General features: G+C 43.8%; 2 protein-coding genes and 1 long non-coding RNA gene across 3 annotated transcripts in view; 1 reads left to right on the forward strand and 2 right to left on the reverse strand.

Annotated features, from left to right (window-relative positions):
- LOC119123962 (major histocompatibility complex class I-related gene protein-like) overlaps positions 1–25,713 on the reverse strand; it is a 106,194-nt gene that overhangs the window by 36,238 nt on the left and 44,243 nt on the right. The gene's annotated exons all lie outside the window — the stretch shown is intronic.
- Positions 1,103–9,243, reverse strand: LOC119124110. Its single transcript, XR_005098174.1, has 3 exons — positions 9,184–9,243; positions 7,504–7,505; positions 1,103–1,252 (listed from the first exon to the last, which is right to left on the reverse strand). It is a non-coding gene; the product is annotated as an uncharacterized LOC119124110 (long non-coding RNA).
- LOC119124068 lies at positions 7,504–13,792 on the forward strand. The gene is made up of 2 exons (XM_037253714.1): positions 7,504–9,075; positions 13,782–13,792. Exon 1 carries the CDS (start codon positions 7,529–7,531, stop codon positions 8,444–8,446), a length of 918 nt encoding a protein of 305 aa, XP_037109609.1. The 5' UTR covers positions 7,504–7,528; the 3' UTR covers positions 8,447–9,075; positions 13,782–13,792.

A 25,713-nucleotide genomic window follows, 5' to 3' on the forward strand; every position in this document is an offset into this window, starting at 1 on the left:
TTGTTAAAATAATAATAATAATAATAATAAAAGTGACAGACAGCATTGCGGCTATGCCATTGCCAGCCGACACACGTTATGCCGACATTGATGTTTTAATTTTGTAGTTGTTGGCTTGTAGTTGATGATGTTAATATACCGAATGTGTTTGTGTTTGAATAAAAGGTTGAGAAAAAAAACGTTATGCCGACATTTGTTATTTTGGGGGGCACCAACTCGTATAACAACGTAAATCACATATACATATTGTCATATAAAGCAGTTAACCAAATGTCAGATTTTTATGTTTTGATTGGCGAATATGAAAACAAGGAATAAAACACCTGACAAATTATAACATAAATGTTTATAATAATAATAATAACAATAATAGTACATCTCAAACCAGCAATCTAACGTGAAACTGCAGTCGATATATTGGATAACAATATTTAGGCATATATATGCATACACGTTATTTAAAACCTACTATAAGTAAGTCGTAAATCTACATTCTGGCTTACATAGTTCACGCCAGGAGACGCAACATGTTCACTGACTGATCCGTTGATGCACGGGAAGGCAGTTCACCCATTGACTCGTTCGCGAACGAGAAAGTCAGGATTCGTTCCCTCACTGATCCGTTCTCACGATGAACTGGAAATGCGAATGACTCACTCACTGATTCGTTCACTCACAGATTCGTTCGTTGGTGAACGGGAAATGCAATTCACGACCAGTTAGTGAACGGTAAGTTACGTCATTTTCTTCTTCGTTTTGTTTTACGGCGAGGTGGCACCAGCTTCAATAGGCATTACCGACACCTTCTGGTTGAAGTCATATGAACTGAAAAAAGAACAAATCACTTTAGGAAGTGATTCGTTCACTCTCGTTCACTGAAACGATTCGTTCGTTTGAACGAATCGTTCACTCACGAGCCAACACCAGTCCTCTTTGCATGTGCTATAATCCAGTGGTTCTTAACCTTTTTCCTTGATCGCACCTGTAAAGTGAAAAAGGGGGGGTTCTTTTTTCTTAACCAAATAAATGGTGTGCAGCAGTGACTTTTCCGCTGTCTGCGTGGTGGAGAAAAGTAGGACGATGCGTGGTTCCCTTTTCAGATGAAAACACAGCGTATTTATTTAACAAACACACTGGCGCTAAACGCAACAACTTCTCCGTCAGTCAATCCCATACAACAATCCGCATGTCCGTTGTGACAGGACTTTCTTCCCCGGTAGCATCAATGTAGTGACGTCATTACCGTATGTAGCTGCCATAAGAAAATGCACTGATATGTAACGTTTTGAGCTAAGCTCTGTTTCCAAGTGGGAACCAATTTTAGTTTTTGTGTTAGCGGTTCCTTTTTGTGAGTTACACAAGGGCGAGTGTGTCTGATTTTGAGCCACCGGGTGGCGACGTTTTCCGTTTGCATAAGCAAGTGATGAAGAAGGCAAGGAATGCTTATTTAGTTTCCTTTATGATAGCATTTTTGTTTATTGGTGAAACCGGAGTTTTGAAGACCTGTATTGTCAAGATTTACGTTTTTCTTCGTTTTCTCCCTCGAGCAAATGCGGCAATGAGGTAATCCTTAGATGTTAGCCATGCTATGTTATGTTAGCAAGAACATGACGAATGTGTTTTAAGTGCATGAGCAGATTTAAGTTATTTTGTGTGTAACGTTTATTGTTCTCTGTGAGAACTTTTTATGTTAATAGTCTTTATGTCTTTTAGTTCTCACGGCATGTGTGTGGAGAAGGAGTTTAATAAATGCCCGTTTTGAAGAACTGCTTGTACGCCTGATTGACAAGAGGGAGCTACAGTGAGAACTCAGCCAGCCCGGCGCCAGAACAAGACGGTGTTCGGCAGAGCTACAAGCAAGTCACTTCACTCACCTCTTCCATCGGACAGATAAGAGACTGTACATTCACCTGCCTACACAAGTAGCTACCTGAGTCCAGAGAGCTTGGGGTGCCAGTCAACAATAAGTAAACATTTGAACAAGTTAAATGTTTAAAGGTGGACTAGCCTCAATTGCTGTAAAGGGACCTACAAGTGCTAAATTGTGCAATGTTATGGTGATGTGTGCATGTTGTAAGGTTTAAGTGCTTGCTTATTTGCACCTAGTAATGTCTGATTGAGGTGTGAACGACCATTCATAGCATTTGAAAACAAGTTCATTTGCGAACATTTAAAGGTGTAGAACAACATTTAAGTGATTAAGTCATTGCAATGAAAATTAAGTTTATTGTACATTTAGTCAATATATTAGACAGGTTGGTTGATAAAGTAAATTACAGGAGTCAGTAGTAATTCAAGATAGCCTACTGTAGTCAAGTGATAAAACTATAACATCATTACATTAGTAAATCAGATAAATACTGAGTTCATGAGACTTCCTAAAATGGATGTGTCCAAGATAGAAGGGATAACTCCAATCTTAGAAGGCATTGAGGATGCTGATAGTGAGCAAGCAGATAAAACTCTTAAGGGGGAGACTGAAATAAGTGAAGGCAAACGACCTGCCCCAGAAGATGAAATAAGAAGAAGTGAAAGATCTAGAAGGCTCACTGAGAAGGGACAAGGACTCGAAGAGACTAAACTCAAAGGTCTCCAACATCGTTTCTCACGTACCTATGACAAGTGGAAGATTCTTGCTAAGAAACCAAGGAAGGAGATAGAGGGAGCCTCTTCTCAAGAGAACCTACAAACTCTCATCAACAAGATAAAAGAAGCATCAAATGATGTACAGCAGGCGTACGAAGACCTGCGCAAATGCATAATCCCTGATAAAGAGACACGCCGTCGAACAGACACCTGCGACACTGTCTCAAGGCAGATATTAGAGCATGCTTGGAACCATCTCCAAGACAAAGATAACGAGCAAGAAATAGAGTGGTTTGAGACTGGCTCTGTGTTCTCATTAGAAGTATCAGAAGCATGCAGTGCAAGCTCAAGATCATCACTCTCAAGTAGATCCTCATGTAAATCTTCAAAAATAAGTGAAGCTGCAGCAGAATTAGCAGCAAATGAAGCCACTTTGGAAGTCCAAGAGCAAGTGGAGCGTGAGGAACGTGAACTCAGAAACCTAGAAGCTGAGTACAGACAAAGGCTTGCACAACAAGAAGAAGAATGTGCTGCAAATAAACAGGTCTTGGAAGAAAAGCGCAGAAAGATAGAACGCTTAGAGACCATAAAAAAGATGAATGCCGCCAAGGCCAAACTAGAAGTGTATAAACAAGAACAAGGCTCAACCTCAGACTTGCTGGATCTATTCAAGGATTATAAGCCCAAACGAGAAAGGCTTACATTCGACTCAAAACCTGCTGTCACGCCACAACTAATCACAAGGATGCAATCTTCTATAACTACTCCCAAAGAGGATAGCACAACTGATTTCGCCAAGGTACTAGCAGAGTCCTTCAGTGTAAGCCGTCTCCCAGCACCAGAGCCTGCTGTTTTCAGTGGAGATCCACTAAAGTACAAGGGCTGGAAAATGTCTTTTCAAACGCTGATAGGCAGAAAGAATATACCAGCGAATGAAAAAATCTACTACCTACAAAAATATGTTGGCGGACCAGCAAGGAAAGCCATTGAGGGATACTTCCTTCTGGGAACAGATGCAGCCTATCAGACAGCGCTCGATGTCCTGGAAAAAAGATATGGAAGCTCCTTTATGGTTGCTAAGGCTTTCAGAGATAAGCTGGCCTCATGGCCAAACATAGGACCCAAGGAAAGCATTCAGCTACGAGAGTTCTCAGACTTCCTTCAAGGCTGTCAAGCAGCCATGTCGCAAATAAAGAGCCTGGAGGTCCTTAACGACTGTGGTGAAAACCAACGAATGCTCTCCAAGCTCCCCGACTGGCTTACAGCAAGATGGAACCGAAGGGTGACCAGGATGGAAAAGGAAAATGAGACTTTCCCCAGCTTCGATCAGTTCGTGGAATTCGTCACAGAGGAAGCCGATATAGCTTGTAATCCGATTACCTCCCTTCACGCTCTGAAGTCTGGAGATGGTGGAAAGGAGAAGCCACAAAAAACACGAAGTGTTGGTGCTAAGGTGCTAGCAAGTAGCTCTGAAGAGAAAACAGATGCTAAAGGATGTGTATTCTGTGAGAAGTCAAATCATGGCTTACAGACATGTCGAAAGTTCTTGAAAGAGACAACTGCAGAACGAGTCAAGTTTGTGAAAACAAACAAGCTCTGCTTTGGATGTTTGAAATCAGGACATCAGTCCAAGAACTGTGAGAAGAGAAGCATTTGTGAGACATGCAAAAGGAAGCATCCAACATGTCTACATGAAAATCGTCCAAGGGAAGACGATAGGAAAGAACAAGAGGATGGCGAAAGAAAGGAGAGTGGGAGACGCTTTAAGAAAAAGGAAGACTTATCAGAGTCTGAAGAGAAAGAAGAGACACCAGTAGAGGCAACAGCTAACAGAGTGGTGCAAGACAAGAGGAGCACCTATTCCTCCACAGTTGTTCCTGTATGGCTGTCCACAGCAAGTAATCCAGAGCAGGAAGTGCTCGTATACGCTCTATTGGACAACCAAAGCGACACCACCTTCATCCTGCAAGAAACGGCAGAAGTGTTAGTTACAGAGAAACAGCCTGTGCAATTAAAGCTCTCCACGATGTCATCCAAAGATACCGTCATCCAGAGTCAGAAGTTAACTGGACTGCAGGTCAGAGGTTATAATGAGACAAGGAAAATATCTCTCCCAGTAACCTACACAAGAGAGTTTATTCCTGCAAACCTAAGTCATGTCCCCATACCTGAGACAGCAAGATCATGGCCTCACCTAGAGCACCTTGCTGGAGAGATCACTCCTTTATGTGACTGTGAGATTGGCCTGCTCATAGGCTACAACTGTTCTCAGGCCCTGTTGCCCAGAGAAGTGGTGTCAGGAAAGGATAATGAGCCTTTCGCTCAACGAACAGACTTGGGCTGGAGTATAGTTGGCTGTGCAGATCCCTGCGTCGATTATGGAGATGCAATTGGAAGCAGCCACAGGATCGTTGTGAAACAAGTGACTCCACACATTGAGTCACAGGCTTATCAACCAAGTGAAGTACGATATATATATCGAACACAAATCAAGGAAGTCATCACACCACCAGAAGTCATTAAGGCACTCGAATCAGACTTCAACGAAAGAATAGCCGAAGATGCTCATATCTCACAGGAAGATCTACGTTTTCTATCCATAATGGAGGAAGGAATCAAAGCGAAGCCAGACGGACGTTGCGAAATGCCTCTCCCATTTAAAGAAGAAAGGCCAAGCCTGCCACAGAACAGAATCTGTGCAGATCACCGTCTCAAGTGTCTCAGAAAGAGATTGGATAGGGACGAGCAATATCGGAAGGACTACAAGACCTTCATGAGTGAGATGATTGCACGCGGAGATGCAGAGAAAGTCACAGAAGAACAACTTGACAAAAGCCCGTCCTGGTACATTCCTCATCACGGGGTGTATCACCCTCATAAACCTGGGAAGATACGGGTCGTGTTCGACTGCTCAGCCAAGTACCAAGGCATGTCACTGAATGACCACCTGCTTACCGGACCGGAACTGACAAACACCTTGGTAGGCGTGCTCTGTCGCTTTCGCAAGGGTCCAGTAGCGATCATGTGTGATGTGGAACGCATGTTCCATCAGTTTCATGTCAGACCAGAGGACAGAGACTATTTGAGGTTTCTGTGGTGGGAAGACGGCGACCTACAGTCAGAACCAGCGGTCTACCGCATGAAAGTACACCTGTTTGGGGCGGCCTCATCACCCGGCTGCGCAAACTATGGCCTCAAACACATCGCTGCACAAGGACAAGGTCACTTCAAAGAAACATCCATTAGATTCATAGAAAGAAACTTCTATGTGGATGATGGACTAACAAGTGTGACAACTGAAGAAGAAGCAATACAGTTAGTCGCTGAAGCAAGAGAAATCTGCAGTAATGGCAAGCTGCGAATTCACAAGTTCATCTCCAATCGCCAGAAAGTACTTGCATCGATTCCCAAAGAAGAGTGTGCTGAAATAGTACGTAATCAAGATTTAGCCAAAGGCGAGCCGCAGATTGAGAGGGCTCTGGGTGTCGAGTGGTGTGTTGCCTCCGACCAGTTCCAATTCAGAGTAGTGGTCAAAGAGCGTCCGCTCTCTAGAAGAGGAGTGTTGTCGATGGTAGCCTCTATTTTTGACCCACTCGGGTTTGTAGCACCTTTCATTCTCGTTGGAAAACAAATACTACAGCAGATGTGCCGTGACAAGATCGGATGGGATGAGCCTTTACCTGCTGATTTACGGCCACAATGGGAATCTTGGTTCCTAGACCTACAGAACATCGCTGACATCAAGATTCAACGATGCTACCTACCAGACGGTTTCAAAGAGGTCCAAAGATATGAACTTCATCATTTCTCAGATGCAAGTGTCACAGGCTACGGAGAGTGTTCTTACCTGAGAGCAATAGACACATCCGGACAAATCCACTGTTCCTTGGTCATGGCCAAGGCAAGAGTTGCCCCCACGAAGGTAACTACAGTGCCAAGACTTGAGCTGTCCGCAGCTGTTGTTGCTGTGCGGACTAGCGACCTGCTGAAAAGGGAGTTGGAATTAGAAGATGCTCAGGAAATCTTTTGGACAGACTCAAAGGTCGTGCTTGGATATATCAACAACGACGCCAGAAGATTTCATGTATTCGTGGCCAACCGCATTCAGCGAATCAAGAACAGTACCAAGCCCAGTCAATGGAGATATGTGGCTTCAGAAGAAAACCCTGCAGACCACGCATCAAGGGGTCTCAGGGCAAAAGAGCTCATCGAGTCTAACTGGTTTACTGGCCCCGAATTTCTCTGGCGTGAAGAACTTCCCAGCGGAGACATCAAGGTGGGAGAGATGTTAGCAGAAGACACTGAAGTTCGAAAGGCCTTCGTGGGCAAGACCTTGACGACGGAAGACTCACTGCTTGATCGCTTCCAGAAGTTCTCCAGCTGGATGATGTTAGTCAAAGCCATCGCTAGACTCAAACGACGTGTCAAAGAGCTCAAGGGTCTGACAGAAAGAATCAATGAAGCCACAAGTCTCGAAGAAAGAAAAGAAGCAGAAATCACGATCATAGGCATTGTCCAAAGAGAAACCTTATCAAAGGATATACAAGGTCTTCAAACTAAGAAGGACATAAGCAAGGACAACAGACTATCCAAACTAAACCCTTACCTGGACCAGCAAGGTATCCTAAGGGTGGGAGGTCGACTGGAACGTGCTGCACTGCATCGACACATCAAGCATCCAGCAGTCTTGCCTAAGAACAGCCACATAACAACACTACTGATCCAGCACTACCACCAAAGGGTGCAGCATCAAGGACGTGGCATAACAATGAATGAGCTACGATCAAACGGAATCTGGATACTTGGATGCAGTCAAGCGGTGTCATCCTACATCTACAAGTGTGTCAAGTGTAGAAAGTTCAGAAGGTGTACGGAGAACCAACGAATGGCAGACTTACCTCATGAACGGATGGAGACCACTCCTCCCTTTACCTATTGTGGGATGGATTGTTTTGGTCCTTTCTACGTCAAGGAAGGAAGAAAGGAGTTAAAGCGCTACGGTCTGCTACTCACCTGTTTGTGTTCTCGCGCCGTACACATAGAGCTACTTGATGACATGACTACTGACGCTTTTATCAATGCGCTCCGCGCATTCATCGCTCTACGAGGAAATGTTCGACAACTTCGATCAGACCAAGGTACGAACTTTGTGGGTGCGAGACGCGAGTTCCTTGAAGCTGTAAAAGAGATGGATCAAGAGAGCCTAAAAGAACTTGGCTGTGAGTTTGTGATGAACACTCCTTCTGCAAGCCACATGGGCGGCGCCTGGGAAAGGCACATCAGGACCATTAGGAGTGTGCTGACATCCATCCTGGATCAGTCTTCTCGAAGACTGGATAGCTCATCTTTGAGGACTTACCTGTACGAGGTAATGGCAATCATAAACAGCAGACCTCTAACTACTCACCTTCTCAATGATCCCACAGGGCCACAGCCTCTAACGCCTAATCACATTTTGACGATGAAATCCTCGATAGTCCTGTCTCCTCCTGGAAAGTTTGTGAAGGAAGACCTGTACTTACGGAAAAGATGGCGTAGAGTGCAATACTTAACTGAAGAATTCTGGTCCCGATGGAAGAAAGAGTACCTGTTGAATCTACAACAGAGAGAAAAATGGAACAAGACGAAGAGAAATGCAAAGATCAATGACATAGTGATTATAAAGGATGAAAATACACCAAGAAATGAATGGAAGCTGGCTAAGGTCACACAAGTGTACCCAAGTGAAGATGGTCATGTGAGGAAGATACAGTTATTGATCAGCGACTCAGAACTAAATGACACTGGAAAACGAGTCAACAAGCAAACCTACCTGGAGAGACCTATACATAAGACTGTGACCTTGCTTGAAGCAGAATGAGAGCCTCCAGTCTACCCTCTCTAGAGCTCCCCTCCCTAGCGCCAGCTAGCTTATGACCTAATCCTTAGTTATAGTTACCTCAATTATACTTACCTCAGTTATACTTACCCTTTTTCTCTTAGTCCTACTCATCTCAGATAGTTGAAGAAAATCACAAGTGATTTGGTGGGAGTGTAGCTGCCATAAGAAAATGCACTGATATGTAACGTTTTGAGCTAAGCTCTGTTTCCAAGTGGGAACCAATTTTAGTTTTTGTGTTAGCGGTTCCTTTTTGTGAGTTACACAAGGGCGAGTGTGTCTGATTTTGAGCCACCGGGTGGCGACGTTTTCCGTTTGCATAAGCAAGTGATGAAGAAGGCAAGGAATGCTTATTTAGTTTCCTTTATGATAGCATTTTTGTTTATTGGTGAAACCGGAGTTTTGAAGACCTGTATTGTCAAGATTTACGTTTTTCTTCGTTTTCTCCCTCGAGCAAATGCGGCAATGAGGTAATCCTTAGATGTTAGCCATGCTATGTTATGTTAGCAAGAACATGACGAATGTGTTTTAAGTGCATGAGCAGATTTAAGTTATTTTGTGTGTAACGTTTATTGTTCTCTGTGAGAACTTTTTATGTTAATAGTCTTTATGTCTTTTAGTTCTCACGGCATGTGTGTGGAGAAGGAGTTTAATAAATGCCCGTTTTGAAGAACTGCTTGTACGCCTGATTGACAAGAGGGAGCTACACCGTATGTAACAACAAAAGGGTAAACAGAATTGGTACCTTAATACACACAGTGAGTCCAAGGGCGGACATAAACAATAATACTTAACAGCACCCCATTCAATTCACCAACCAGTTCTCGCTCGCACCCCTAACCCTAACCCTATATAATTATTATAATAATAATTGGTTTACTTTACAGCTATAAGGCTTAATTAGCATTATCCCTAATGCCAATTAACACAGTGACTTCTTGATTTCCAGAATTTTTCACTCTTTTCAGTTATCCCCGAAAATTTTTAAATTTCCCCCAGGGTATCCTCGCACCCCCTAGGAAGCATCCTCGGTGCGAGCACCCCCGGTTAAGAACTACTGCTATAATCGACCCGAAAAAAATGTCCGGGGGGACTTTAAAAATCGTCCGGGATTTTGTTGGACTGACTCTAATATATTACATGTACAGTACATTGTCAATAGTGAATTGTTGTTATATGTAACAAAGACGTCTCACACGTAATCGTTATAAGTATGTTCTCTTTTTATGTCCTTCGAAGTACTGTTGGTTCACTTTATAGCAGCCGTCAATCCCTTTCTCCTGCTCTCTCTACAACAGTTACTGCTATCCGTACAAATAGAATTGCCACGCCGTTCCATTTCACTCAATCGCAGGTTTTTCTGTATCGTTCGCGAATTAAGTCACGCCCTTCTCCTCAAATCTAGTGACTTTGCTACGAAGTAGGATGGGCTGGCCAGACTACACCGAGTGTTTTACATGCAATGCTGAAACGAAAATGCACGTTCACGGAGGAGTTGAATAAAAACATCCCCGTGCTTTCGCCAGGGTCGTGATCCTTATGAAGCTGAGTGCTTGACATGCAAGGCAGGCACTTACGTGTCTGTGGCAGATAAAGGTGCCAAGGCACCACGCAAGAGGAGGACTGAAAAAGAGTCCCTTCTTTTTCTTCAAATGCACCGATGGCCGTATTTCTTTTGTCTTTTTTTACTTAGTGTACCACTTTAAAACTCAAAAATGTCCGTGTACACATGTTTTTGTTAGTGTAAATATGTTTTTGTTATTGTATATATGTTGTTTTGTGTTATTCGGGCCAATAAATGTTGGGACACAAATGACCCCCCCCCCCCCCCCCCACACACACACACACACCCAAAAAAATGACCACGCCCCCTCCCAAAAAAGGTGTCCTCTTGTTCAGAAACTCAAATCTGTTCACGCCGGCCCGGTTCAATAACGTCTCGTTAACAGACATCCTCCAACATTGCGAGACAGTGACACACATCACAGCCGTAACACACATTTAATACATACCTCTTCATTTATATATTGTGTAATGAACATTTGTTTGCATCATTATCTATTTTTTTTCTGTAATTTCTTTGCGCGTGTAATGTTAAGACATTGCGGTATTTTCTTTCCTTACAGTATTTCAAATGCACTGTTCTGTGTTCTCAGGTTTTCTCAAGTTGCATTATTAAGACATTGAAATACCGTTTTTCTCCATGTATAATGCGCCCCCATGTATAATACGCACCCTAAAAATGGCATGTCGATGCTGGAAAAAAGCCTGTACCCATGTATAATACGCACCCAAATTTTGACTATTTTTTTTTTTTTTTTCTTTTTTTTCTTTTTTTTTTAAAGTCCCAATGATCGTCACACACGCGTCTGGGTGTGGTGAAATTTGTCCTCTGCATTTGACCCATCCCCGTGTGATTTTGATCCATCCCCTGGGGGAGAGGGGAGCAGTGAGCAGCAGCGGCGCCGCGCTCGGGAATCATTTGGTGATCTAACCCCCCAATTCCAACCCTTAATGCTGAGTGCCAAGCACGGAGGCAATGGGTCCCATTTTTATAGTCTTTGGTATGACCCGGCCGGGTTACTTAAGTCCGTAAACATAAAATTATTTCAGAAAAAAGATCATCTTTGGGAACAACCGGATGTTATTCTGCCGGTCAGTATCACTGCGCATGCAGTAGCAAACTCGATAGCGAAGAAATATGTGAGACTCTCAACGGGATCACCAATATTTGAGTGATGTTCCAGTTATTTATCACAATTATTTATTATTATAATAATAATATATATAATATATATAATAATTATTTATTTATTATTCACAATTGTCATGGTGATCTTTCTGGTGATTTCTTAACTAGGCTGGATGTATTTTTTTTGTTGCCGTTGATTTCTCCGACTGCCCAGAAAGGCACCACCGCGATCAGTTAGGTTAAAATGAAAAGAGAGGAAAGTGACGTTGTAAAGAACCATCCGTGACAAGATTTTCTTCAAAAATTGTTGTACCATGATTTTCTTCACAAAAAAAAAAAAAAAAAAAAAGAAAATTAAAAAACATTTTACCCATGTATAATGCGCACCCCAGATTTTAGGACAATAAATTAGTTAAATTTTGCGCATTATACATGGAAAAAAACGGTACAATTTTCTTTGATTCCCCCCCCACTGTAACATTTTGCCCTGCAGTACTTCAAACAACCGTCTACCTATAACAAAAAGTCAAAGTTGCAAACAGATAAGAGCGTGTTAAAATTAGATGACGCCAACTGAGAACAGTTGCCTGTTGTACTAAGTTCATCTTGTTTTTTCTTTTTCAATTACTTCACTGGTTCTTCTATATCAAACAATTTGTTTTAGGTTCATTTACCTGACATGTTTCGGCGGATCGAAGGCGGAAGGATCCGCCGAAACATGTCAGGTAAATGAACCTAAAACAAATTGTTTGATATAGAACAGTGGTTCCCAAACTTTTGCAGGCTGGCGCCCCCTTTGGCTCCCCAGTGAATTCCTAGCGCCCCCCCCCCAAGGCATTTATATAAATAAATAATACATTTATATAAATAAATAAATAATACATTTATAATATCATTACCATTACGTTGAATTAGTGGGAGCACTGAGTTTGTTTCTCAGAAACGAGCCGGTCCCATCTAGACGTAATCGGAGACAATGACACCCGAAGTGATTTAAGGTTTGTCTTTTATTGCAGGATGCTTGGTCTCCATGTGTTGAAGCAGTTTTGAATGCTTCACTGCCTGGTTAGTTAGCCTGTCGCCACATATTAGCTTTGCGGGCTCGACTGGGGAAACATGTCACGTGACCGGGACGAGTGTCTTGACCTGAATTAATTGATCGTCGATAAAAAAAAAAAATCTGTGCGGCTTGGCGGCCCGGTACCAAGTGACCCACGGACCGGTACCGGTCCGCGGCCCGGTGGTTGGGGACCACTGCCCTAACCAGCTCAACACAACACGGCGCGTTCTGGCGAGTCCCCAATTTCATGTTGACTTGAACTCAAGATGATGTTGACCGCCAGAATGCGGTTTTTATTATAAGATAAAATTCTGAACATTACAAGCTTGAAATTACAAACCTGAGCTTTTGCTTTTGTAGTCTATGCTGTCGGATCTGACTGGGCCAGAGCGGCGTGTTGTGTACAAATCGACTGCCGCCCCCCTACCGCCCCTTTCTTCCTCACCGCCCCCCCAGATCTTTCCACCGCCCCCAGGGGGGCGGTACCGCCCACTTTGGGAACCACTGATATAGAAGAACCAGTGAAGTAAGTAGTTGCCTGTTGTGACTGTCAAATTATTTGTTACATTAAGGAAAGACAAAGAACAAATGTTGTTCAACAAGACTCGCCTAATAGAAACCAACGTTTGTAAGTGTGAGAACAAAAGCAAACTTAATTAAATGCCTCACCCTAATGACAGTGTGACCTTCAATTAAATGACGCACCCTAATGACGGCAGAATACTTCCGAGGGCTGATAAAGCAATTTCTATCTTTCATTAGCTGCTGTGATACAACAAAGAAAACATCTGAACGGGAATGAATGGGGTTCTTCAAAAGAAGACTTTGTTGGGCATGTTGTTTTTGTTTTTGTTTGATTCCCCCCGACTGTAACATTTTGCCCTACAGTACTTCAAACAACCGTCTAGCCCAGGGGTGGGCAAACTACGGCCCGCGGGCCACATCCGGCCCACGGGACCGTTTAATCCGGCCCGCCAACCCTGAATTAATTGTATTATTAAACTTTTTTTTTTGTCATTTTGCCTGCAATGACTGCGTTTCCCCAGTAGATGGGGAACCGCTCGCCTGCGCATTTACTACCGGAAGCCGTGTCAGAAAGCTCGGCGCACACTCACAAGTGCGTGTACGTACGTACGCAGTAGTACGGACATGGCGCACTCGCGCTCTATTTGTATCAGTCCCGAATTTAGAGCGTGGGCTGTGACGACAGCATTCTTGTAATTCGCTCGCTGAGCTTTCAGATACAGTTTTACGCTAAAGCCACCCACAAACCTCCCCCTGGAATCCTTCCATTAAAATGAGTGGCCCGAAGAAAAGAAGTGAGTGCCGAATGTAAAAGAGTGGCCAATTTGGCTCGACGTACGCGACGTGACGTTCAGCCACATCAGCCCGTCACAGATCGAGGTAACGGATCTCTCCTAAGAATTGCCACAACAAATTTTACTCCAGACTTTGATGCACTAGCAAAAAAGGGAGACCAACAACACTGTTCCCACTGAAAATGAAGGGGAGGCTCTCAAGTTTGTTGTAAAAAAATGCATTTTGAATATGATTTGTACACATAGCAGGGATTGAAACTAGCGACCATTCTCATTTTCAAACAATGCAGGATGCTCAAGGACATTGATGCACCACCTGTTTGCGACTAATCTTAACCTGTAAAGTTCTTAAGGCTTACTTTAAGGAAGTGTTTCCCGTTTCCTCACCTCTGTTACCAGGTGTTTGTGAGTTAAAACTCTGCTCTGATGTTCAGATACCACTCACCGTGTTGCCGTTTTGATTACTTTATTTGGATGTATGCTTTCACCGATTCTTCAAGATGATATATTTGGTCAGAATGTTTGCTGTTTGATGTGATCTCATAAGATAAACATTTTTCATTAATCTGACCTGCAGGCACTGAAGTGATGGAGACTGTTATTCATAATAATAGTGTCGTATTTTATGAGAATCACTGATAGCAGTTTTTTAGTGATTTTTTTTTTTAATGCTGTTAATAAATGCATTTGTTTTCAAAAAACTTGTTTGGAATATCCATGCTTTACTACCTACTAAAGGCCAAAATCTTTTATGCAATGACCTTTACAGGTCGCTTATATTACTTCACACAAACACTACGTCCATCTGCTCCTGGTTCGGCCCTCCGGTCCAAATTTAGAACCCAGTTCGGCCCGCGAGTCAAAAAGTTTGCCCACCCCTGGTCTAGCCCATGGGTGGGCAAACTTTTTGACTCGCGGGCCAGAATGGGTTCTAAAATTTGACAAAGGGGCCGGGCCAGGAGCATTTGGACACGCAATGTAATTTATTAAACCTGGGGATTGAAATGTATGAAAAACAGAGACGATTGAAGGTGCAATTTTAAAGAAATCAACGTTTACTGGAAAAAGATCAATGGAATCATTTTCAACATTCAGAACATATTATTACCCAACAAAAGAAAGCGGTCTTTAAATTGAGAGCGATGTGCTGCATGTTAATTAAGCTACTGTACCACTGCTGTTTGTACATGTTCAAGTTGCTATTTCTTTCATAACAGTAGAGAAACTCACATTTCAATGGGAACAGTGTTGTTGTACTCCCTTTTTTGCCAGTGCATCAAAGTTTGGAGTTACTTTCGTTGTCACAATTCTCAGAATAGATCTGAGGTGTTGGTCAGTTCACTGGGCTCTGTGGCAGGCTTTGTTCATGACGCTGAAAGTCTGCTCACAGTGTACAAATGTCGGTTACAATGGTACAGGAGTAATTGACGATGTAAGTGGGTCTCCTAACAAGAGAAAGGAACGATCACATGTGTCTGACCTTTAGGACAATGTAGTATTGCTCGTTTAAATTCCTTTAGAGGTCCGTGTTAGCACGATCGCGAATTAGCATCTTTCCGCTAACTCGTTAGCCTGCCCAGTACTTCTTGTTAACATGTTACACGTGTGGTAGATTGGATCGAGCACTCGGTGCTCGACTGTGTTGGTCTGTCTGTATTGGAAGTCAGTGACGTTATGACTGAGCACGCAGTAAAGATCGGCTCGTACTGCATCCTTGCCTCCGTGTGTTATTGTAGAAACAACCAATAAGCAACCCACGGTTAGGGACAACACTACAACAGTGTATCAGAGCGTAAAGCCACAACATGGTGTCAGAAGACGGAGTTACGGAGTAAGTCGAGGACGGTATTCAACACGTGTTGACCGAAGATTAGCGGCAAGCTAACGGGAGCTAACACAGCCGACATGGAGCAGTTCAGGCCACCATCTCCGCTGATACTCACGGGGAACCTCGCTGAAAACTGGCGCAGGTGGGAGCAGCGTTTTCAGCTCTATGTGGTTGCTTCTGGTGCGGTGGATAAAGAAGAGGAGGTTAAAATAGCCATCCTGCTTCACACTGTCGGCGAGGAGGTGCTGGAAGTGTATAATACGCTTACCATTACCCCAGAAGGGGAAGAAGCAACGATGGAGGGAGTTTTGGAAGCGTTCAGAGGCTACTGCAGTCCACAAAAGAACGTTGTTTTTGAACGCCATCAGTTTTGGACGCACACAATGTCATCAGGAATATCGGTGGACCGATTCATCACGGAACTACGTCAAAAGAGCAAGAACTGTGAGTTTGGAAGATATGAAGATGACATGATAAGGGATAAATTGGTGTTCAGCATTAGTGATACACATCTGAAAGAGAGACTGTTACGTGATAATGCACTTACTTTACGCAGAGCAATGGAAACATGTAGATCAGCAGAACTCGCCAAGTCACAAATACAAGCGATGCAAGCGTCACCTGTTGTCCATGATGCCTCAGTGGATGCATTAAATAGAGCAAGTGTGCAAACACGCAGCTGGGACAAGAACAAACCAAGCTACAAGAAGCAGGTGATACCGGTGTGCCGTAAATGCGGAAACAAGCATGAGCCTCGTCAATGCCCAGCTTACGGCGCTGTGTGTCATAAATGTGGAAAAAATAACCACTTTTCAAAGGTGTGTAGAGGAGGCTCTGAGAGAAATAGCCATTGTAAGACGAAGACTGTAAACAATATAGAAAAAGAAATGGACTGTTTATACATAGGCATGATTGGAAATGAAACCAAGAAATCAGCGCACCAAACAAAAGACACTGTATGGCACGAAACAGCCACAATCAGAGGTGTTGCAATTGACTTCAAGCTGGACACTGGTGCTGATGCTAATGTGCTGCCCAGGCAGCTATACCGGCAGCTACCAGGTCCCATTCAGCTGCGTCCAACAAAGACTGTGTTAATAGCTTTTGGAGGGGCACGCCTAACAGCAGATGGTGTTGCATCTCTAGAATGCAGAACGTCTAAACACAAGGCTGTGCTGGACTTCCACGTGAGTAGCCAAGCAGACAAGCCAATTCTAGGAGGGGAGGCTTGTGAAGAGCTGCAACTGGTGAAAAGAATGGAGTCACTCACAGCAAAGGCTCCACAACAACGACAACCTCCAGCCACCAAAGAGGAGTTACTACAAAGATATGCTGATGTATTCACAGGATTGGGGGAATTTCCTGGTGTTCATCACATACACGTCGACCCCAGCGTCACTCCTGTGATTCACGCATGCAGGAATGTACCCCTCTCCATCATGGATGCGCTGAAGGTGACGATCAAAGACTTGCAAAACAGAAAAGTGATAACACCGGTAAATGAACCAACAGAATGGGTGAACAGTCTTGTTGCCACTAAGAAAAAGAACGGGTCGCTGAGGGTGTGTTTGGATCCTTGCAACCTGAATGAGGCAGTCAAGCGCCAGCATTACTCCATTCCTACTCCTGAAGATGTGCGCAGCAGACTTGCTGGAAAATCCATCTTCTCCATCTTGGATGAGAAGGATGGGTACTGGCAGATCAAGCTAGATGAGCCATCATCTAAGCTATGCACCTTCAACACGCCGTGGGGACGCTTCCGCTTCCTCAGGCTACCGTTTGGGATTAAGTCGGCCAGTGAAGTCTTTCAACAGAAGAATTGTGAGACCTTCGGCGACATTCCAGGTGTGTACGTCATAGCAGACGACATGATTATAGCAGCATCATCAGAGCAAGAACATGATGTAATCCTGCAGAAAGTAATGGAGAGAGCAAAGTCTGCCAATGTGAAATTTAACAAAGACAAAATCCAGTTCAAAGTGAACACAGTAAAATATATGGGACACATCATCACGGCAGCAGGACAGAGGGCTGATGACGCCAAGATCAAAGCGATTGTCGACATGCCGACCCCGGACGACAAACAAAGTCTCCAACGCCTGCTGGGAATGACAAAATTCCTGGCGCAGTACATACCAAATGAAGCCTCACTCACGGCACCCCTCAGACAGCTGCTAAAGAAGGACGTAGCATGGCAGTGGTGCCCACACCACAGCGCAGCACTACAGACGCTGAAGTCTACCCTCACACAAGCGCCAGTGCTGAGGTACTACGATCACAAGCAGCCGCTGACTCTGCAAGCAGATTCCTCAAAGGATGGACTGGGAGCCTGTCTGTTGCAGGAAGGCCACCCGGTGTGCTATGCATCAAGAGCGCTCACGGACACTGAAAAAAGGTATGCGCAAATCGAGAAAGAATTACTTGCCATAGTGTTTGCTGCTAAAAGATTTCACCAGTATGTCTACGGAAGAACAGTAACAGTGCAGTCTGACCACAAACCTTTGGAGGTCATCGTGCGCAAACCGCTGAGCAAAGCGCCAGCACGGCTGCAAGGGATGCTTCTACAACTGCAGAGGTATGATTTAAATGTGACATATACACCAGGCAAACACATGTACATCGCGGACACGCTCTCACGCGCCACAGCGAGCAATGACAGTGACAATCTCAATGAGAACCCTTGTGACGAGAGAGTTGTGTATGCCTTGGAAGCCACAGATGCGCTGAGTGAGGAAACACTTAGCCAACTGAAATCAGCAACGGCAGCAGATGGCGTGTTACAAGCTGTATGTGAGAAACACTTGAAGGGCTGGCCCATGAAAAAGAAAAGTCTGGACAGTAAACTACACAGTTACTGGCCAATGAGGGACAATATCAGCATCGTGAATGACATTGTGATGGTCGGAGACAAAATCATAATACCTGAGAGCTTCAGGAGAGTAATTTTGGAGAAGCTGCACCTTGCGCACCAAGGCGTGCAGCGTACTAAAGCTAAGGCAAGAAAAGTCCTTTACTGGCCTGGCATGGCACGAGACATAGAAACAATGGTGGAAAAATGTGTGCAGTGCCAGCAGCTACAGCTCAAACACCAGGCTGAGCCACTCATTCCACACCAGGTTCCTGAACTGCCATGGATGAAAGTTGGAGCTGACATCTTCGAGCTGCATGGTCAGTCGTACCTGTTATTGGTGGATTACCTGACAAAATATCCAGAAGTGCTCAACCTGACTGATAAAACAGCTCGCACGGTGATTCAGAGGATGAAGTCTGTCTTTGCCAGACATGGGATTCCTAAGGAGGTAGTGAGTGATCATGTCCCATTCGCCAGCTATGAGATGCAGTCATTTGCAGCTTCATGGGAGTTCAAGCTCACACACTCCAGCCCAGGTTTTCCCTCTTCAAATGGAATGGCAGAGCGGGCCATAAAGACAGTAAAACACGCGCTGAAGAAAGCAGTGCAGACCGGCACTGACCCACATCTAGTGTTGCTGTCGCTGAGAAACACACCGGTGACAGGACTACACCTGACGCCTGCACAGATGTTGATGGGTAGAGTCCTGCGCAGCACACTTCCATGTTCCAGTGCTGTGCTGAAACAGTCAGCCCCACAGCATATTCTCGAAAGAATACAGGACTTGCAGTCCCGGCAAAAGCAACACTACGACCAGCGTGCAAAGCTACTGCCAGTGTTGACCCCAGGAGACACGGTACACATGCAGACGCAACGCGGCTGGGAGCCAGCGGTTGTCATCAGGCAGCGAGATGAACCACGCTCCTACACTGTACAGACACCGGCAGGGAGGACGCGCAGGAGGAACAGGCGACATCTGAGAAAGATACACCCAAGCCTGTTCAAAGACTCTCACCCTGATAGACATTTGGACTCTGAGTTTCAACATACTCAGGCTACTGCAACAGTGGACTCACCACCACTGGGACCGGTACCACGCAACCATTGTCCTGTGCCTGTGGACAGCACGCCCACATGCTATACCAGGAGTGGCAGAGCAGTTAGGCGCCCTGCCAGGTACACTGATTGACATACAGTGATGTTGTTACACAGTGTTTGGAAAAAAAAAAAAAAAAAAACGAGATAGAGAAAATAAAGTGTGGATGTTTTGCATTTATCGTGAAGTGTTACAAAATGTTATAGGTTCGAAGAGAAAGAACAAAAAGATTGTTGAAAGCCATTTGGTTTCTTGAAACATGTTTTGTTTGTAATTGATATATGCATGTCGAAATTATTATCAATGTTGATACCAAAGGTAACTGATACTAGATAAGCTACTTCTCAGTTGGAAAAGAGGGATGTGGTAGATTGGATCGAGCACTCGGTGCTCGACTGTGTTGGTCTGTCTGTATTGGAAGTCAGTGACGTTATGACTGAGCACGCAGTAAAGATCGGCTCGTACTGCATCCTTGCCTCCGTGTGTTATTGTAGAAACAACCAATAAGCAACCCACGGTTAGGGACAACACTACAACAGTGTATCAGAGCGTAAAGCCACAACAACACGCACTCACGTATAATATTCATATTTTCAATATTCATACAAACATTTCTGTATGTTACTTATACTATTAATATATTTACATGTTTGAAACAATTATTTTATGTTCTAATAATAACATATGCACTTAAATGGTTTCATATACATTTATTGACACACAAAATGTACAGATAAAAACAAAAAGTACAGATAAGAGGGTGACCGTACTTCGCGGATTTCACGTATCGCGGGTGGTTTTTGGAACCAATTATCCGTGATAAACGAGGGATTACTGTATACAACGTTTGTTTGTTTACACCTTGTTAGAGTGTTGCTCACTCTAACTTCTTTGCAAGAACCACACGTGAGACAGTTTGGCCATTTTACGCTTGCAAGCGGAGATGCCATCAGCACCCTGTGTGATACAGAGATGTTTGAAGAGCAGTCTGACTTAGACCTCTTGCAAGGGCATATTTATTGAGAGAAAACAGGGTGGGGGTGAGAGTGGACAAGTTTGGTGTTCACCTCAACAACTGGTTAATCAGTGCAGAGGGTCTTAACGCTTTATTTTACAAGGTTGTGGAAATAGAAACTAGTGGAGCATTTTAGATAACTAACTAAGCAAGAATGTTTCCACATCATTTGGAAAGTTTCAACAACTGAATGTGGAAACCTTCCAGAGTCAAGGAAAGGTTAAAGGTTTTAACAAACTTAATAATTCTAGTCTACATTCCAACATAATCATACAATCGAGATAATTTGTGAACCCTAACACTCCTATGATAATATCTTTAAATATTAAGGCTTTTCAATACACAAATATATTTATCAAACAAGAGAAAACGTAAGAGTAAACCTTTTACTAGAAGGACCGAGTGAACAACTACGTAACCATTATATTTGTACACTGCCATAACCTCCTTGCCGTTGATAAAACCTCTACCTGCCACAAAATAAGCTGTCATCCCGTCATCTTTGGCCTGTTTGATCCCGTGCCGCAATTTCTTGCTGCTCTCTCTGTCCTCCTTAGACAGGTCCTCGCTCCGGCGCAGATGAGCGTTGTTCCTCGCCTCCTGCCTCACCATCTATCTGTAGTGCCGAGCTGTGAATCTGAAGTTGATCCAGCGAGGCTGTCCATCTGGCCGCTTTCTACCCAGCCTGTGATCAACAACGTCAGGGATTTTCTCCTTCTCACCTGGGAGTAGATGCTGGCAAATGCCAATAATCTCCTCCCGTACGTTCTCCCTATTGGCTTCAGGCAATCCCTTCAATATGAGATTCCACCATCGTCCATATGTCTCTTGGTCCGAGATCATGCATTTCTTAGTGCATTTCAAGTGGCTCACAATTTGCAAATCTATCAAAGTCATTCTTTCATTCAGTAGTTTAATATCGGCAAGTATCACCTCACTCTTTCTCTCGAGGGCATCAGTTTTGATCAGATATCATCAGAGGGAAGAATAGGTTTTTCAGCAAGAGGAGGCTTGGTAGGAGTCATAGGTAGTGGCGGGAAGTTATCCTCATCTCGTATGTTTGAGCATTCCATCCCAGAACCACAGTCATGTTCCTTAGCACAGTGGGGTTATTTCCACCCCACGACCATTACCGCCACTAGGTGAGTCTCCTCGGCCGGATCTTAGTAGTTGAAAAATGACAAAAAAAGGTCACAAAAGTTCAGAAATCTGTAAAAAAGTATAGAATATTTCTCTCACACCTTATCTCGTTGTTAGTGTTATTGAAAGTATGAAATAGGGATTTATGCGCTGAGAGCTCAAAAAAGTCCGTCTTATCACGCCGCCATCTTGGCAGCCTTCCATTTGGTTCTCTTCTTCTCCACACAGTCCACCGATACACGATGTGGTACATTCCCGAAGCTGATTGGCTGACGCGAGGCGTAACGCGTCAAAAGTTAACTTCACTTCAAATCCCGCGGAGAGGCGGGATGAACGTTTCAATTCTGACTCCGGCTTTCCTCTATGGCAGTGGTTCCGAAACTTTTGCAGGCTGGCGCCCCCTTTGGCTCCCCAGTGAATTCCTAGCGCCCCCCCCCCCCCCCAAGGCATTTATATAAATAAATAATACATTTATATAAATAAATAAATAATACATTTATAATATCATTACCATTACGTTGAATTAGTGGGAGCACTGAGTTTGTTTCTCAGAAACGAGCCGGTCCCATCTAGACGTAATCGGAGACAATGACACCCGAAGTGATTTAAGGTTTGTCTTTTATTGCAGGATGCTTGGTCTCCATGTGTTGAAGCAGTTTTGAATGCTTCACTGCCTGGTTAGTTAGCCTGTCGCCACATATTAGCTTTGCGGGCTCGACTGGGGAAACATGTCACGTGACCGGGACGAGTGTCTTGACCTGAATTAATTGATCGTCGATAAAAAAAAAAAATCTGTGCGGCTTGGCGGCCCGGTACCAAGTGACCCACGGACCGGTACCGGTCCGCGGCCCGGTGGTTGGGGACCACTGCCCTAACCAGCTCAACACAACACAACACGGCGCGTTCTGGCGAGTCCCCAATTTCATGTTGACTTGAACTCAAGATGATGTTGACCGCCAGAATGCGGTTTTTATTATAAGATAAAATTCTGAACATTACAAGCTTGAAATTACAAACCTGAGCTTTTGCTTTTGTAGTCTATGCTGTCGGATCTGACTGGGCCAGAGCGGCGTGTTGTGTACAAATCGACTGCCGCCCCCCTACCGCCCCCCTACCGCCCCTTTCTTCCTCACCGCCCCCCCAGATCTTTCCACCGCCCCCAGGGGGGCGGTACCGCCCACTTTGGGAACCACTGCTCTATGGAGTTTGCATGTTTCTCCCAGGTACTCCTGTTGCCTCCTGCATTCCAAAACTGTAAATTATAGACCAATTTACCGTAATGTTCGGACTATAAGTCGCTCCGGAGTACAAGTCGCATCAGCCATAAAATGCCCAAAGAAGTGAAAAAAAACATATATAAGTCACTCCGGAGTATAAGTCGCATTTTGGGGGGCAATTTATTTGACAAAATCCAACACCAAGAACAGTCATGAACGAGCAACAACAGGCTAAACGATAGGTATGCTAACATGACATAAACACAAACGAAGAGCTGAGAACGGCCCTGACGTAACATTCAGAGTTATTTAAAAAAAACGATTACATAAATAACACGTTTATAAAACCATCTGTGTCACTCTAATTCATTAAATCCATCGATCGTCCTTTGTCAACAATGGGTGCGCGCCGCTGACGGCGCTTGCACTTCAAAATATTCCACAGGCCCATATAACGATATATAAATAAGAAATCAAATAACTATTATATAAGCAATAATATTATCAAACCATCTGTGCACTCTAAATCCTTAAATCCATCGATCAAATTCCTCGTCCTTTGTCAACAACGCCGCGCGTGAGCCCTGACGTCAGCCTCGTCGTTATTCCACAGATCTAGTATATAACTATATTGTCGCCTTAACAAAGTACAAGGAAAGACGTGGGTTTGGTAAACGGCTCTTTATTTAACAAAACAAACTTCCAGGCGTGTGGCGGCGTGGACTTCCAGCCACGGAGGTGGAAGAACGATCCATAGAATAGGACCGGGCGTGCGTAAAAGCCATGACCGAGCCCCATCCACCGTCCCCGGACAGCCACCCGGCCGAGCGCCGGCCCTCGACTTTGTCATGTAACATGAGTGTGGGGGGGAACAAATGGTGCAAAAAGTGAGTATGGATTGCTCCCAGGAATAAATTGGCGAAGCTGACATTCCAAATTTTAGCAGCAGATGGTGCAGAATTTGAGTTGAGAATTATTGAATGAATTGGCAGAGCTGAAATTCCAAAATCTTCCAAGAGGTGGTGCCAAACCGTTAAAGGAGACCAAAGATGGGCAAGACCAGCTGAACTAGCAAAAATAGAAGACACGGGGTCGGTTTTTTGGGTCACGCACGGAAGCACAACTATGGTTTTTATTTTTATTATCTTTTTATTTGCTTGGCTAAAATATATTCTGTAACCGCTTAAAGCAATATTATCACACAATTAGACCAAGATGCCCACAATAGGGGTGTGTTAAAAGTTGTTTGAAAGGTTGAAACAAATGTGTTTTTATTTTATTTTCTTTTATTTTCTTTGCTTGGCTGAAATATATTCTGTAACAGCTTAAAGCAATATTATCACACAATTAGAAAAAGGGGCCCACCACGATGTGGTGTGTTAAAAAATGTTTAAAAGATTAATTCAAGGGTTTTGATTTTTGATTTTATGGTTGAGTAAAGTGTAACTTTGAAGTATTATTTTTAGAAAAGGAGAAGTGAAGAAAAGAGGAAGTAAGGTAGTTGCCAGGGTTTCGGCCGAATTTTGGTGGAAGATAAAGAGTGGGGCGGAAACAGCTGCCCAAAAACAGCAGGTACATGAGCGTGGGAAACTGGTCAGTGTAGAGGCCAGCGAAAGGAGGGGGTCGCAGAGAAGTCTATAAAAAGGTCGCCATAGACATCTACGGGGCTCTCTCCCGGACCGCGTTCATACGTGAAGAAGCCTGTATGAGTTTCAAGACTTTTTCTAAAGCCTTTGAGCTCTTTGTGTAAGACGCAAGATCGCTGGCCTGGATTAACTTGGATTTACTCAAAAGAATTGGACTGGACAACTTTGCGTGAGGAGCTAGGTGATGGGAGCGACTCTTTCTGTATTTCCGCGAGGGGAGGAGACAGTCATCGGGTAGTCGGTCCACTCGCGGCCAATCTAGCTTCCAAATTGGATTTTAGAAATAAAATCGAACTGATCACTCGACTTTATTTCCACCAAAAAAATAACACCCAATTGGTAGCTACCTTTTCCTTCTTTTTTGATTTTTGTTTTACAATCAAAAGTGCTCCGGGATTGAATGATTTTATTTGCATGTGTATCAGTGAGTGGGATTGTTCGGTTTTTGGAGGATTGAGATATGTAATTGTATTTCATGCTTCTTCAATAAATGTGTTTTATATACTCATTTAATTCGTGGTGCGCTAATTTGTATGAGGTATGCAATCGATTGTTTGTGGTTGGTTTGATAATTCGATTTATTACTAGGAGATTATTATGGTATGCAATCATACCGTAATAAATAAAAAGAACGAAGGTGTTTAAATTAGATATACCGTTTTTTTCCATGTATAATGCGCCCCCATGTATAATACGCACCCTAAAAATGGCATGTTGATGCTGGAAAAAAGCCTGTACCCATGTATAATACGCACCCAAATTTTGACTTTTTTCTTTTTTTAAATTTCTTTTTTTTTTTTTTAAAGTCCCAATGATCGTCACACACGCGTCTGGGTGTGGTGAAATTTGTCCTCTGCATTTGACCCATCCCCGTGTGATTTTGATCCATCCCCTGGGGGAGAGGGGAGCAGTGAGCAGCAGCGCCGCCGCGCTCGGGAATCATTTGGTGATCTAACCCCCCAATTCCAACCCTTAATGCTGAGTGCCAAGCAGGGAGGCAATGGGTCCCATTTTTATAGTCTTTGGTATGACCCGGCCGGGTTACTTAAGTCCGTAAACATAAAATTATTTCAGAAAAAAGATCATCTTTGGGAACAACCGGATGTTATTCTGCCGGTCAGTATCACTACGCATGCAGTAGCAAACTCGATAGCGAAGAAATATGTGAGACTCTCAACGGGATCACCAATATTTGAGTGATGTTCCAGTTATTAATCACAATTATTTATTATTATAATAATAATATATATAATATATATAATAATTATTTATTTATTATTCACAATTGTCATGGTGATCTTTCTGGTGATTTCTTAACTAGGCTGGATGTATTTTTCTTGTTGGCGTTGATTTCTCCGACTGCCCAGAAAGGCACCACCGCGATC

This window comes from Syngnathus acus, chromosome 6, assembly GCF_901709675.1.
Source record: "Syngnathus acus chromosome 6, fSynAcu1.2, whole genome shotgun sequence".
In the NCBI taxonomy this organism is placed as follows: Eukaryota; Metazoa; Chordata; class Actinopteri; order Syngnathiformes; family Syngnathidae; genus Syngnathus; species Syngnathus acus.

Bases quoted from the DNA above. Each gene is read 5' to 3' on its own strand.
- LOC119124068 (XM_037253714.1), top strand. From the start codon at position 7,529: ATGGATTGTTTTGGTCCTTTCTACGTCAAGGAAGGAAGAAAGGAGTTA.